The 14,457-nt window shown below is 37.0% G+C and overlaps 1 protein-coding gene across 1 annotated transcript in view; it reads left to right on the top strand.

Annotated features, from left to right (window-relative positions):
- ZNF652 (zinc finger protein 652) overlaps positions 1-14,075 on the top strand; it is a 58,164-nt gene extending 44,089 nt beyond the window's left edge. The window contains exons 5-6 of the mRNA XM_059727046.1: positions 216-360; positions 764-14,075. Coding sequence (XP_059583029.1) covers positions 216-360; positions 764-1,272 — 654 coding nt within the window. The 3' untranslated portion in view covers positions 1,273-14,075. The remainder of the gene's footprint in view (positions 1-215; positions 361-763) is intronic.
- Positions 14,076-14,457: the final 382 nt, after the last annotated feature.

Raw genomic sequence — 14,457 nt, 5'->3', positions numbered from 1 at the left:
TTTTTTCACTCTCCCAGCTGACATGGCTATACTATCAGAACTTTCTAGTGCAGACCCAAGCCCTACTCTTCTTGTTAAAATATCTGGACTTTTATTAGTCCACAAGGGTCTACGTTTTAAACTATTTCAGGTGCTCTTTGTTTTGAATGCCTCCATGAAACTTTTTTGCTTCTTTATCTGTGATATCTGAATGTCATGGTTACCCTCTATTGCAGAACTGTGATGAAAGGTTTCAGTACAAATACCAGCTGCGGTCCCACATGAGCATCCACATTGGGCACAAACAGTTCATGTGCCAGTGGTGTGGCAAAGACTTCAACATGAAACAGTACTTTGATGAACACATGAAAACACACACTGGTAAGAACATAGCTAAGAAAAGGACAGATGCTACCAGCACATTAACATACTAGGTTTTTCACTTCTATTAATCCCAACAAATTTTGAGACCATAGCTGGTTTCTGCCATAGTCAACAGATGAAAGGCTAATGCATTAGCTACTCTTGTCTCCCACTGCTTGTATTTCAATGTGCAAAACAAAGGTTGGGCATGGTTTTTTAGTTATTGTGGTTTGAAGGGAACTTACCACAAATATCTTCATACATCAAAATGCAAGAGAACATTAAGGACGTCTATGAGAGAGCTGCAGTTATGTCTTTATTTTGGTCAAAATTAACATAGTCTTCTTCATACAATATGCAACATTCACCGCTTATAGCTAAAGTAGGCCCTAATTTGCTGCTGCATGTATTTGTCTTACAGGAGAGAAGCCCTTTATCTGTGAAATCTGTGGCAAAAGCTTTACTAGCCGCCCAAACATGAAGAGACACCGCAGAACTCACACAGGAGAGAAGCCCTATCCATGTGATGTGTGTGGCCAGCGATTTCGCTTCTCCAACATGCTCAAGGCCCATAAGGAAAAGTGCTTTCGTGTCACAAGCCCTGTTAATGTGCCACCTGCTGTCCAGATTCCACTAACCACAACTTCTCCTGCTACCACAGTCCCTTCTGTAGTGAACACACCCACCACCCCAACTCCACCAATCAATCTGAACCCAGTGACCACACTTCCTCCACGTCCTATCCCCCATCCATATTCGCACCTTCACCTCCACCCTCACCATCCACACCATCTCCCAGTTCCCCCAGTTCCTCATCTACCCCCACCTCCTGCTCTCTTTAAGAGTGAGCCTTTAAATCATAGAGGCCAGAGTGAGGACAACTTTCTGCGACACTTGGCAGAAAAGAACAGTTCAGCACAACACCACTAATATTTTTGCTTCCTGCCACCTGTTTTCCCATTTTATGCATATGGAAATATGTTCTCCTGGAAATTGCAGAGGGAGAGCTGGTGAGGATCTTTCCGTCTATCGCGCCTCCCAGCAGAACATCCTGATATTTCCATGAATCAGTTAACAAACAAGGAAGTTGAATTGGCGGTGGTCATTTGAACCAGAGGAACCAACAGGTCGAAACCCAATTTACTTGTGTTTTACTGGGGACTTTTTTAAATTTCAAATACTCAGACTTGTGGAATTTTATAATTTCATATCAGCTGATGAGGTATGCTTGCTTTTATATCCTGGACTTCTCCTCAAAGAGGAGATAGGCCTGGTTTCCTTTGTACTAATCGGAAAGGCTGTGAGATTTAATACAGAGCATTAATTGTATCACTGTGTATCGTAATGAGTTCTTTTCAGCTTTTGGTGCTGGCTATGGAGTGAGCCAGCCACGTATCACAGTATAACAAGCATTATAGAGAAAGACAAAAAAATTCTTGTTTGTGTAGCTCTCCTAACGCACTCTTTATTTTACTACAGAAATTATTTTAGAGTTTTTTGTATAGACCTATTTAGTAGTCTGTTTCTAAAATGAAATGTATTTCAATAAGCAGTGTAATTTTTTCAGTGTAGCTGGACCTATGTTGTATAATAGATACATTTTTATAATCATCAAAATGTGATTCTTAAAAGATGCATATAGCTTCTATAGTTAAAGTTATTCTTACATCCATACAACTCAAAAGGTGCTTCAGAGAAGAGAGGAATCCAAGAAGTTCCTGGCAAGGCTTCCTCAGAAGTGGTGTTGATTTCAGAGCTTTCATATAATTTATTTACTGGGGGGCTTTTTTGTTTTTGTTTTTTGTTCGTTTGGGTTTTTGTTTGTTTTGTTTGTTTGTTTTTTTTTAAACCTTCCCTTTCCTTTTCCACAGTCTCTTAGGTTTATGGGACAAGGATATTGAGATACCATATTCCTGCTCTGCAGATTTCACTTAGATCAGTTGGACTGAAGTGTGGAATGGGTTAGAAAGGGATACACTCCTTACAAGTGAAGAGATCCAATAGTTCATGAGTTGTGAAGTCACAGGTGAGTGAGAGATCTGACATCAGAGAGGATTTAAACTATCTCAAGCCAGCCAAGCATCTTTTCTCTCTATGTAGGAGAGCCTGGTTTTCATGGCTTTTTGAATGGTATGATTTTAATTTTGGGACATATCAAATGCTGCTCTTTCAGATTTTTTTTTTTAATTCCTGAGTTGTTAGGAGAGGGAAATTATGCGAGTGTCATAAATATGTTTCTGATCGGTTGGTTGTAAGATTGCGCAGACGAGAAATTTGAATGGGAAAATGGTCTTGTTAAACAAAATGCTGATAGCTCTGTGTCTACGGTATGAAGCTCTATCCCATAATCATAGTATGTGTATAAAATATGGGATGATTTGTAGGGGTTCATAGTCATGGTTTTTGGCAAATCTGTTTTACAGTAATAGGATAGAAAACTTTGAATTTTAGGCATGTCACAGTTTCATAATCTTGGAAGCCACTGAGTGAATGACAATGGCAAGTTTGGTACAGGAATGGTGGGCTGGAAAGCCAAATGTATTAGTTTTAACCAGTGAGTGGCTGTTATTTTTCAGCTTTGTATTTCTCTTTAACTGAAATTGAGTATAGCAGCATTATGCAATCTAGGTAATGGTTGCCACCTTCAGTGATGACACAGGCCCAAGGCCATGTACCATAAGCTTTTTTTTTTATTTTTATTTTTTAAACAATTTCCTTCTATTTTGTGCTGCTTAATAAATCAAGTACCACTCAACTCCACATCCAGAAACCCCAGCGGACAAATGTCTAACTTGCCATTTCAGTTGTTCCTGAACTAGACTTTTGTGGCTGACACTTCTTCAGTCTTCAAAGTAGTAGAAACTGTGGAAATTCTTCCCAGCGTTATTTTCTCAAGGTTAATGCTGTTAAGCATGGTATTTTGAAATACCATGTTTTTGTTCTTTTTTAAATTAGCTCTTTTAATATTTTGAATTTCTACGATCAAACTGTTAATGTTATTTCATAAAAATATAAGAAATTTTAGGAACAGAAAAAGGCAGTCTCATACCTATACATTTATGACTGAACTTGAACCCCCAGCATTTCTGAAAAAAATAAAAAATGTTTGTTTTTCTAAAAAAAAAAAAAATGTTTCTCTATAATATTTATATATACCCTATCTCGGAGGTGATAAAGCAAGTTATGAAGGTGAACTTACACTTATGATTACAACTGTTGTACTTACTGTGGCGGGTCTGCCTGGAGGTTCTATGCATTCCACATCATGTTTGCAACCTAAGTTTCTGTGGTGCCACTATTTTATGGTCAGGCCTGTTATTAAATGATTTTTCAATGCTAAAAGAAATCTTAGCAAATCACTTGTATTCCAGTTTTGCAAAATGATTTTCTTCTCAATAAATTTACAGTATTAGGCTACTATTATGTGATGCATAGTAACAGCACATCTTGGGTTTCATTTGATTTTGTCACTAAGTTATATGAACTTCTACTATTCTATGGAAAGAAGTAAAATTGGCTCCCAAAATGAGCTTTCATAATCGCATTCTGAATAGATTTTCATGGTGTACGACCTATAACTTTGAGAGATTCTCTTTAATCATCTGGGGACAAATTAAAAATTAATCTGATGTTGTTCTGAAATTCCTGCATTATTGTGCCATAAAAACACAGGCTAGAGTAACAGAAAAGTTTGAATGGTACACAGATCAGGAAATTCAAAGGAGAGATTTGCCATGGCTACTTGATCATGCCTAAAATAGCTTGATGAATTTATATTAGTATGAATCTTCTTTCATAGGGTTCACACAACACTGGGGAATATGCTAAAACACTTGTCTAATAGTTGCCAATATATGTGAAGAAACTAAGCATAAATGTATGTATTAGCTTTAATGCATGAGTGTCCTTTAGTTTTCTAAAGAGTTTCCTGGGGTATATTAAGAGTTATTGTTACTGACACTATACTGGGCCTTTTAGGCACTCTTTTATAGTGACAGAAAAATACTAAATTTTAAGAGTTTCAGCCCAGAGGAAATACAGGTGGCAGTCCAGGAATGGAAGCTATTTGCATTAATAAAATCTGTTTTGAGTTACAAAAGTATAAAGCAAAACTTGTTAATTTGGTTTGCTGAGGAACTTTCTCTTGAGCTGGAAATCGGTAACTTGTTTTCAAATTTGTAAGGCTTTAGCAAATGTGGGCTATGTGTGTTTGCTTTTCTTATTTGAAATAAGGCCGCTTATTTTTACATTGTCATTTAAAATAAGCATGGTTGAGCCTTCCAAGGAGCAGTTTCTCAGGTGTTGTAAATCATCATAGCTCCATTCAAGCAACTGGAGCAAAGACAATTTACATCAGCTAAACTTTTGTAGTCAAGTCTTGACATTTCTGGCGTGTGTATTCACTTTTTCTAAGTCCAACACACTGAACTTGAGTCGGGTGAATAAAACTCTAGACTCTAGATCAAATTTGTTTTACAAACTTTTAAACATATAACTTAAAAGAGAAAATTCACCAGAGTTGACAAACACTAATTACCACACAAAATAAACTAACTTTCCTTTAAGTGTTAGTATGTTTGCAAATAGCAGCAGCAATATGACAGCTGGGGTTTTTTTAAGTGTAAATTTGTAGCTTAGGAAAGATTTAAAACCTGCTAGGAATGGGGACAGATCTTTATCCTTATGACAAACAAAAGAAGTGTAAGCATCCCTATGCTGAGTTTTTGCTGATGTGAAAAGAAGCATTCAGGATGAGAGAACAGTTGTCACCATGCCTATTTAGGTGATTGTCTTTTCTGTTGGTCCGGGTGACAGAAGTAGTAATTAGTGGTCAGTCTTGGTCTTGGTGGACTGATGATTGCATCAAAAGCTATCCTCACATCTAGCTGTAACACTTCTTATGAATCCCTGAACAGCTGTTAGGCTATAATAATTCTTGATTTTGTGTTGTAAGCCGAATTCAAGCTTGGGTTCTATGGAGGAAAATGAGCCAGGCCTAAGCTACAGTCTTTGATGGGCATCATCTCTTTCTTAGCATTCCATATATAACTCACTGCATATAGCCCTCATCTATGAAAGTCTTTGCTTTTTTGCTTGTTGTAGTCTGTTGATCTTGTACCAATTATTGGTGGGAGTTCCTGTTTGGTAGAGAAGAGAAGGAGAAAAAGCTGAAGTTAGATCATTTAAAGAACAAAGCACTTCCATTTGTCATCCTCAGTTGTTTTTATCCAAGTGGCTGAGCAACAAAATACAACTCTGAGCCAGCAATGATCAATAATTTTAAGACAGTTAATTTTGCTCCCTACCCCTTGACAGTACAAATAGTATTATAATTAATGGCTCAGATACAAACTATTATTTGTATTGTATGCATTCTTAAGTGTTTTTCAGAGTGCTATGTCATATTAACTGGCGTTGTTTTGGACTTGGGAAAATATTCCTGCATTAACCCTGTTAATTCGATTACATACAATAAAGGTACAGTAACATGCCCTTGATGCAGAAGTGGTGAGGGACCTTGTCATAAAACAGTATTTAATTTTTAATGAGCCACTTGAGTTTACTAAATTAATAATGTGAAACTTCCTGGCTCTTGGGAATGTAGCCCAGACTCGTTTAAATGTTTGTTTTATGGTTTAATTTCCATTCACTGACTAATAGTTAAAAAATAAACTTGTTGAACTGTGTAGTTTTACCCACTGATATGGAGCATTTTATCTGTAAATAGAGCTTAATTAAGCTTCTGTCTTTAAAAAGCTGTTTAAAAAGATATACAGGACACACGTTTACACAAGAGATCATTGAGATCAATTAGGTAAATACATGTGGCAGTTAACAAATTAACAAATATTAAGAGACCTTGTAGGCAAAGAACAGAATGCTTGGAGCTTTTTCCAGTCTATAATGTAATGAGGTATAAGATGTGAGTGAATTTTTTACAAAATAGAACAATTGTATTGCCCAAACACATTAAACCTCTCCTGAAAGCAGAGGTCTGCCACTTTTTCCAGTAATGCTTAAAAGAGGAAAAAACCCTTGTAATCTTTAGGCTTTTGCCTCCTTAAATATTGTGGTTTTTAATGGGGAAACATTTTAATTTCCAGACTTTGCTTAAAACATGCTGCTGAGCTAAAAATCTTGTACGCTAAATTTTCAAAAGGAGCAACCTTTATGTTCTTATTTTTTTTTTTTTTTAAACCTGGAAAAATTTTGCATAGTTATAATAGGGAATGTTAAAGATCAGAAAGGATGTTAGCAGTGTTTTTATGCAAAAACTATCATACTAATCTCACTCTTAGCAAAAAAAAAAAATCAATAACTTGGCTGCATTAAACCCTACCTCAACAAGTCAGAGGTACTGTTAAAAATTTCAGAGTTAAAAGATTAGCCACAAATTTGTCAGTTTTCACAGTTGCTAAATACTAATGCTGAAGATCACAGAGTGATTTTGTTTCTCATTAAATCAGCCAAATTCCAAGAGTTGGAAAAAGGTATATTCAGTATTTATGAATATGTAATATGTTAGCTCTTGCTGGATTAAATTTGAGAGAGCCTGTCATAAACACCTTGCAATTTCTGAAATCCCATTAACATGTAACCAGTTTTCATCGCACATAATTTGCTACATCAAAAGACTTCACATCAGTTACTTGTTTTACTCATTACTTATAACCAAAATATTGTAGAACTGTTTGAACTCCTCTTTACAGAAGTCTTTACTAGTTGCTGATGCTCACTATGCCCTTTTCAAGCAAGCAAAGGGGGATACATTTAGTTGCTTCATATCCAATATATTTGTATGTATATAGATAAAACCTAATTTTTTTGCAAAGATCTCAGGACATGCAAAACCAAAATAAAAACTTGGATTAATAAAATCTGATTTTGGTTTTGACCTTTTTAGATAAGGCACCAGCTATGAATTTCATATCATACAGATACAGTTTTTTGGGGCTAACTTCTAAGAGTGTGAGCATCTTCCTGCTTTATCTTTCTGTACAGCTTTAGAACGGTCCCTTTGGTCTTCGAGTGCCTTGAAGAAAAAAGTGTCTCAAGTACACTCTGCCCAGTTCAAAACCTACCTCTTAGTTGTTTCATTTTTGGTGGGGAGGCATCCCCTGCATCCCTTTCTGTTGAGTGCCTCAGGGCTCTCTCTCTAGCTTTCTTCTACCCCTGCACTCCATCCTTATTTTATCCTTGAGTATCACTTACATGAGTGGCATCTTGCACTACATCTGTCATCCCTTTGTTCTCCCTTTCTTTTTGTCTCTGACTTTTGACTCAGATGGTAATGATGACACTAATTTTTGCGAGTACTGAATGTTTTAAGCACTAAAGATATGACTTAAAGTTATTTGCCCCTGGTCGTGACTCATGTCGCTCTTCCTTGCTTTTGCCTTCAGGATCAGAAATATGGGAGTCTTCTGTGATCCCAACACTTTCAGTACCATCTCCATAAATATCACTTCTGTAGAACCTTTTATTCATGTGTTAATTCTTTCCAATCTTGGCTGTATATTTCTTGATCTGTCTAGATCTCTCTGGCCTCCAAGGGGCCTAGAATAATGCTAACAAGAAATGTTTTTTTTCCACTGCCTCCTATATTTGATAGGTTCCTAATGGTTTTCGGATGTAGTTATTAATTGCTGTTGTTTCAGAATTTGATCTCCAAATTATTTATTTCCTTGCCTCTGGTTCTACAAAAGTAAAATGAAAGTTTCCTCTTTTGCCTTCCCCCCACCCTTCTAGAACTCTTTCACCTAACACATCCACAGATATCTTTGAGTCATATGTTTTAATTTTCTCCTTTTTCCCCTAGACTGATCCTCTGAGGAAGCTTTCTAAACCTGTATAGTAGAAGCCACCTAAAAATTAGTGGCATAGCATACTGTGCATACAGTCAGGTTCAGCTTCTTGTATAATTACAAAATCTAATTTTTTGCTGCTACAGTTGAAGTCTTTACAATGCAAGCCTGTCCTCTTTCTGTCATCCCTGTTCTCTGAAAAAGAAAAAAAGGGCTATACTTTAGTTGCTTAGTTTTTCAAAATTGGGAATGAAGTGTGTTCTGCATAGGTTCTTTATGCCACATTCATCACTGAGTTTCAGTGCACATTCCAGTAGTGAACTCAGCAATATGAAAAACATGTTGCATATTTTGTCTTCATCTTTTTAAAGGTGTAAGTGCATGAAGTGCCTGTCTTTTTTATGTTTTTCTTGGGGGGTGGGGGGGGGGAGGCTGGTATACCAAATGTACAGATGGCTGTTTTGTTTTGTTTGTTTTGTTTGTTTGTTTGTTTGTTTGTGTAAGGTGTAGAAGGTGGTCAGGTTTTCAATGGTCCTTAATTACTGCAAGACTAAACATTGGGTTACTCATCAGGGTAAATTTAATGAATGAGGATATTCTGGCCTTAAGAAGCTGTTTAAAAACTATTAATACGGCCTGAAAACTGTTTCTTCCTTAGACTTCCAGTACTTACTTGCCTCAAAATAGTTAACTTGCTTTTTTTCCAGGCAAATCCAAACATTGTAGAGAGATTAAGTTTCTGAACAACTGTGGTTGAACTGCATAGTCAGAAGAAAGTCCCTTGTAGCCATAATACCTATAAATCAACTAAGTCCTTGGTGAGCTGTTACTTGCCTGAAAATGAATGACATAGTATATCATGCCTGAAGGAGAGGCTTGAAAGAAATTAAGGCAGATATTGCATAAAAATGATGACAGGCTTCTGCTCCAAATAAAAGATAAGTTAAAAATAAAGGATGGCATGCTTTTTCTGCATTTCCTAATCGCTATAATAGTGTTTTGCTGCTGTGTAGTCACCCAGCTATAGATAATTTCTTTCTATCTTAAAGTTCCCAGACACTTAACACAGACATTTTGCTAGCAGCCAGATATTTCTGGGGTTGCCAATTTTTAATATGATGCTCTAAATAAAAAAGTAGTGGGACATTCCTTTTTATAGTTTTTCCCTTGGAATTTCTGGTAATTCTGGTGCTCCTTCAGGAAGCTCTGTGGGCAGCAGGGGGCACCTTCTGCTTTTGGAAAAGTAATAACCCCAAAGCTGTCTTTTTAGAATGACACATTTTTCTGCCAGTTAGTTGAGCTTTTGCTGAGATTAGGTATTTAAGATGAGGTTTAGTTACTTCTATTATTCTCCTTTGATTTTTAGAAAGTGACCTGCCTATTGTTTTTTCCTCGCAAAAAAACCCTTGATGCTTTCTCTCATTCATTCTAACCACTTAGTTGTGCTGCCCTTTTACTGACTTAAAAGTGCCAAGGAATGCGGGTTAGGAGGTTTTTCTAGTACAAATATCTGTCTGAAATCAACCTCACCTTGCTCTGGGTGTTGGGAATTTAAACTGGCAACATTTTCATAAGACCAGTGCCCCTGTACACATAGTGAATAGACTATATTTGGCAGTAAATGGGCATTGTCTTTGAGACTTGCTGTGTCAATAATTTCTGTACACAAACTCCCTACCTGGGTAGAGCTGGGTTAGAAAGCCATTAATTTAGGACACTGTAATTGGTTTCTTTTGGGGATTTTTTTTGTAATACGTTCTTTCTCCATCCTGCTTGTGTCTCGCCCTCTACTTTTGCATAACATCAGCATATATGTTATGTGTTCACTTGTCTACTGAAATCAGCAGCATGAGAATTTTAATCTAGGTTGCTGTCCATCCAGCCCATGGGATGTCACAAGGCTGGATTGGGCCTACAGACTGGCCCTATGTGCCAGATTCAGCACATGGAGCTGGTCTGGCACAGATGCCACATGCAGTGTGCACCCTAGATTGGCACCTGTGTGCCAGGTGCAGCACATACACCAGCTCCAGCTCCTGTGCTCCATGCAGCTTGTGCTAGATGGGCTCCATGCACTGCAAGTGGCATGCCAGTCTGCAACCCACAAGCAGTACTGCAAGCTGGTTGATATAGCTCTGTCTTTGACACCTCTGATGCACTGTAATACAGAGATTTAAAATGCTGTTTGGGTTATTCTGAAATATTAGAAATGCTATAAAATTGTAGTCAAAAGGTCCATGCTTTTGTTCAGTGTCTTTGCCAGGGTTCTCTTTTACAAGAGTGGGGAAATGTGCAAGCTTTGCAAAAAGAACACTTGGATCAATTCCACTTGAGATGCTGTATTGATGCTAGAATTAAGAGGATACTGGGCAGCATTTGTTACCCTTTCTCTTTAGTCAGCGTGCAAGCTGATTACATGGTTTTGTTTTATGTTATTTCTTTAATTCTGTCTCCATGCTGAGGTAAAACCCTACAGCTTAATGAGACTACTAAAACTGTTATCACTTTAGTAGGTTTAATTTTCTGATACAGTAAAGAAATTGCTTTCCTAAAATCAAGAGGCAAAATATCCAATGAATCACTGAGAACTAATTTATGCAATAAGGTCATCTGTTTAGGATTAAAAGCACTATATTTAAAGAAGAGCTAGCTAAAGACTTTATCCTGCATTTGTTGAACACTGCAGCCTCAACTGATTTCATGGAAGTTCAGGATCAAACCTTACATGTCGCACACGGCACATTTCATCTTTATTTTTTGCTAGTATGATCGCTATTTGGAGCTTGTACAAAGAAGTTTGGCAGCAATCCTTGGAGTGAAATGGCTGCAATGGAATGAGACTATCCCCCTGTCTTTGAGTTGGTAGGACAATACTGTGGTGGGAGGGGAGATGTCCCCTCTAGTTTTTGGTGACCAATGGTACAATTTTGTCCCTATCTCATTATGACAAGCGTTTCCTCATGTGTAGTTACAGGCTTCCCCAGAAAATTGTTTTTCCTCTTCATAATGCCTTGTTTCTGCCTCGAGAGAAATCCAGCTGGATTGTCCTTTTTTTTTTCTTACTCAGTTGCTAGGTTTGTGTCCTTCATAGTTGAGTGCACCTTTCTTCCAATTCAAACATGGTTTTGAAAAAGAAAGTTTAATTATAATTTACAGAATGTTTAAAAAAGTTTTAACCCCTCAATGTACTGTTGTATATCTTATTTTTATGACTGGGATGAGGTGTGCCGCTTCAGTGTTTGAGGTGCTGGGCCTTTGGATATGTACGGTAACCAACCTTCTAATGTTCAAAGTAAAAAGAAGTAGCCATATAATGCATCTGTCTCTTTACTGTGTGTTATACTAAACCCTTCTTACAAAATCTGTTGTAGAATTATTTTGGGACCTTTCAACACTGCATCAATTACTTTAATCAGTGGAATCGGTGCCTGAGTATGAATCCAAAGTGGAGTTTCAATAAAATGTCATAATATTTAAAAAATGCAGTGCATGCTACAGAAAGAGTAATGAAGTAACATTTCCCCCCCTGGCTGAGAAACTGTTCAACATCTTAAAGTTTAGAGTTGTTATAAGCAGTTGGGAGAATTGAGCTTTTTCTGACTTTCCATATTTTCCCTGTTACAACTTGATCCATTTACTGTTTCACTTGGGAGCTGCTGTCAGCAAGCAATAAAAGGGGTCAGAAGTAACTAAAGGAAAGCTGCCATGTAGGTAGACTGACTAACCAGAATACTGTGGGGAAACTTCCTACTGTCAGCAATACAGAACTGAAAAATTAAAACAGTAAGAATCCATCAAAAATAATTATTTTTGCTTATTTCAGTCCTGGCTGGCCTTAACGAAAATTAATTTTGGCCTTTGATTAAACTGCTGGGAATGTTGATGGTCTGACTTCACAGCTTGGTCTTCAGGTTTAATACAGAGTGAGAGATGTGATTGAGGAGGGAATAACAAGGAGAGTTGATAACAGTTGTAAGTGACTATAGTGCTCAGTATTTCACATGTGCTGGTCCAAAAATGGCACTTTGTTAAAATATTAAAGCTAGAAAAATGCTCTGACCTCTTCTCTGTGTGTGTGCTGACTTGCTCGGACTTTGCAAAACAATAGGGAAACCACACATTGGCAAAGCCTATGAAACGTGCAAAAATTAGGAACCCATGACGTAGCTATTGACAAAGCAGTTGGCACTGCTCAGCTTTTTAGCAGAAATGCACCCTCTCTTTTTGCATTGGTAACCCAACACCAGATGATGAATTGAAGCACTGTTTACATCCCTGTTCTGTGAAACATTCATACTTTTTTTTTCTTTAAGGGAGGAAGAAAAATCCCAGTGAGAATGAGAAATACCTGTTAAGCTTCACAATCCAGACTCCCTTCTCCACAAGCTTTGAGCAAAAACAGGAAATTCTCTGTGGGCTAGAACCTATACTTGTGGGTTCATAGGATTTTCTCTGCTGCTCACTACCATAGCATGTGAGTAGTTCATGTATGTTAGTTTGTTCTCACGTTGCTCCTGTGAGATCTGAAGCCATTATCCCCATTCCATAGGTGGGAAATTTGAGTGATTGCTTGAGGTGTACAGAAGTAAATGCCAGGGTGGGGACAGAGCCAGGTATTTTTGAATATCTGTCTACTACCCTAACCACAAGGCCATCATTTCTCTCTTTGTTTTTAGGCACTTTGTACACTCCCTTCTGTGTAAGGCTTCTCTGGCAATGGCCTGTATTATAATAAAATACTTTATAATGTACTAGATAGTTTATACTGTATAATACATGAGTGTGCGTCTCAGTGAGTAGTTGCACTAAAGCTGATATGTGGAGGCAAATGTCATGTATAAAATAAGTGATAACACATTTTAGTTTGCTTATGGTCTGGAACTCTATCCACTCGGTCATGTTTCTGATCTAAACAAATCAGGTTCCAATTCCTGGTAAGTACTGAATAGGAAATGTCTCCGTGTATGTGTTTCATCAAGTCTTGATTTCAAATAATTCAGCTGGAAGAACACTAGCTAGCTGATACATGGCCCATATATGATGGTGGGAACAGAAAAGCCGAAGCTTTAATTTTTCAGATGATTCAAAATAATACCATTTGTACATCCTGTGACGCTTCAAGTTAATTGCTGCATCCTGGTCAAATTCCAACTTTTGTAACAGCATTCTATTTCCTTATGTAGACCTTGTGACTTTTAACTATAGTATCCTACACTTCCTGATTTGTCTGAACCGTTTGCTGTTGCTGGATGCTATTAAAACTATAAAAATATTCTCTAGGTAGTTGATAAGTCCAATTCACTGCTAACTATGAAAAATCCTGTTCTGGAGATCTTAAGGAAAACATTACATAGGGAAAATTACAAAGCAGCCAAAGATGCTAGTTTGACACTCCAGTTTAGTTGCAGATTTGTAAGAGAAAATTATTCAAATTCCGTTTCCTCCATGGTGCGTCAGAATGTGTTGGTAACAATGTAGGTAGAGTTCAGCCCCTTCTGTTTAAAAAAAAAAAAGGATGTTTATTTCTTATGTTTTATGTTCTTGAATCATTTAAAGGAAAATATCTAGTTGGTCTGAAATTTCTTATGGTTGTGAATTTGTGTCAAAAATTTAGTATTTCTTGGAGCTTTTCTGATGTTACAGGAATATGACATTTCTGTTCTCATACACAGGTACAATCTCGCTCATACTTTTTTGCAGTCATCTCAAGCATAATTTCATACCTTGCCATAATTAAGCCTCTGTGCCTTTGACATGTTTAAAAAAAATTGATACAGAAATATTGTAATGTGGTGTTTAAAATACTATATAAAGCATTTGTCAGTGTTTTCTGGTGTGTGATGTTACATGTTAACAAGAAAGCATTGACAAAAAATACTTCATATAGACCAATAATTGTATCCAAAATAAAAGTTAATATGGACTATATATGAATGTGTACAGATTTGAACTAAGCAGTTCCCACTACATGACATGCTTATTTGAACATGTAATGTTAATGTGACACGTGAGACTATTCAAGTAAACATAATGGTTTTATATAAAAAGTTACACATTCAAATGTGTATCACTTTCTGAACAATTCTCATGGGTTCTGTAGACAAAATGGATGTTTCATACTTGTACACAAGTGATTTTTTTCTTAATGGAATGTAAACCTTCTAGATACCTGGCCCTAACCTTTCACTCTCTTAAAAAGAATCAGTTTATGTAGAAGGTTAGCAGTGATGCAACTGACTGTACAGCAACACTGAATCCCCACTTGCATCTTGTCTATAATATGCTCAGCCACCAGTGTCACTGCTGGTAT

This window comes from Alligator mississippiensis, chromosome 4 (genome assembly GCF_030867095.1).
Source record: "Alligator mississippiensis isolate rAllMis1 chromosome 4, rAllMis1, whole genome shotgun sequence".
Taxonomy (NCBI): domain Eukaryota; kingdom Metazoa; phylum Chordata; order Crocodylia; family Alligatoridae; genus Alligator; species Alligator mississippiensis.
Note: the sequence above shows the minus strand (reverse complement) of the source record. Positions and strands in the feature narration are given on the sequence as shown.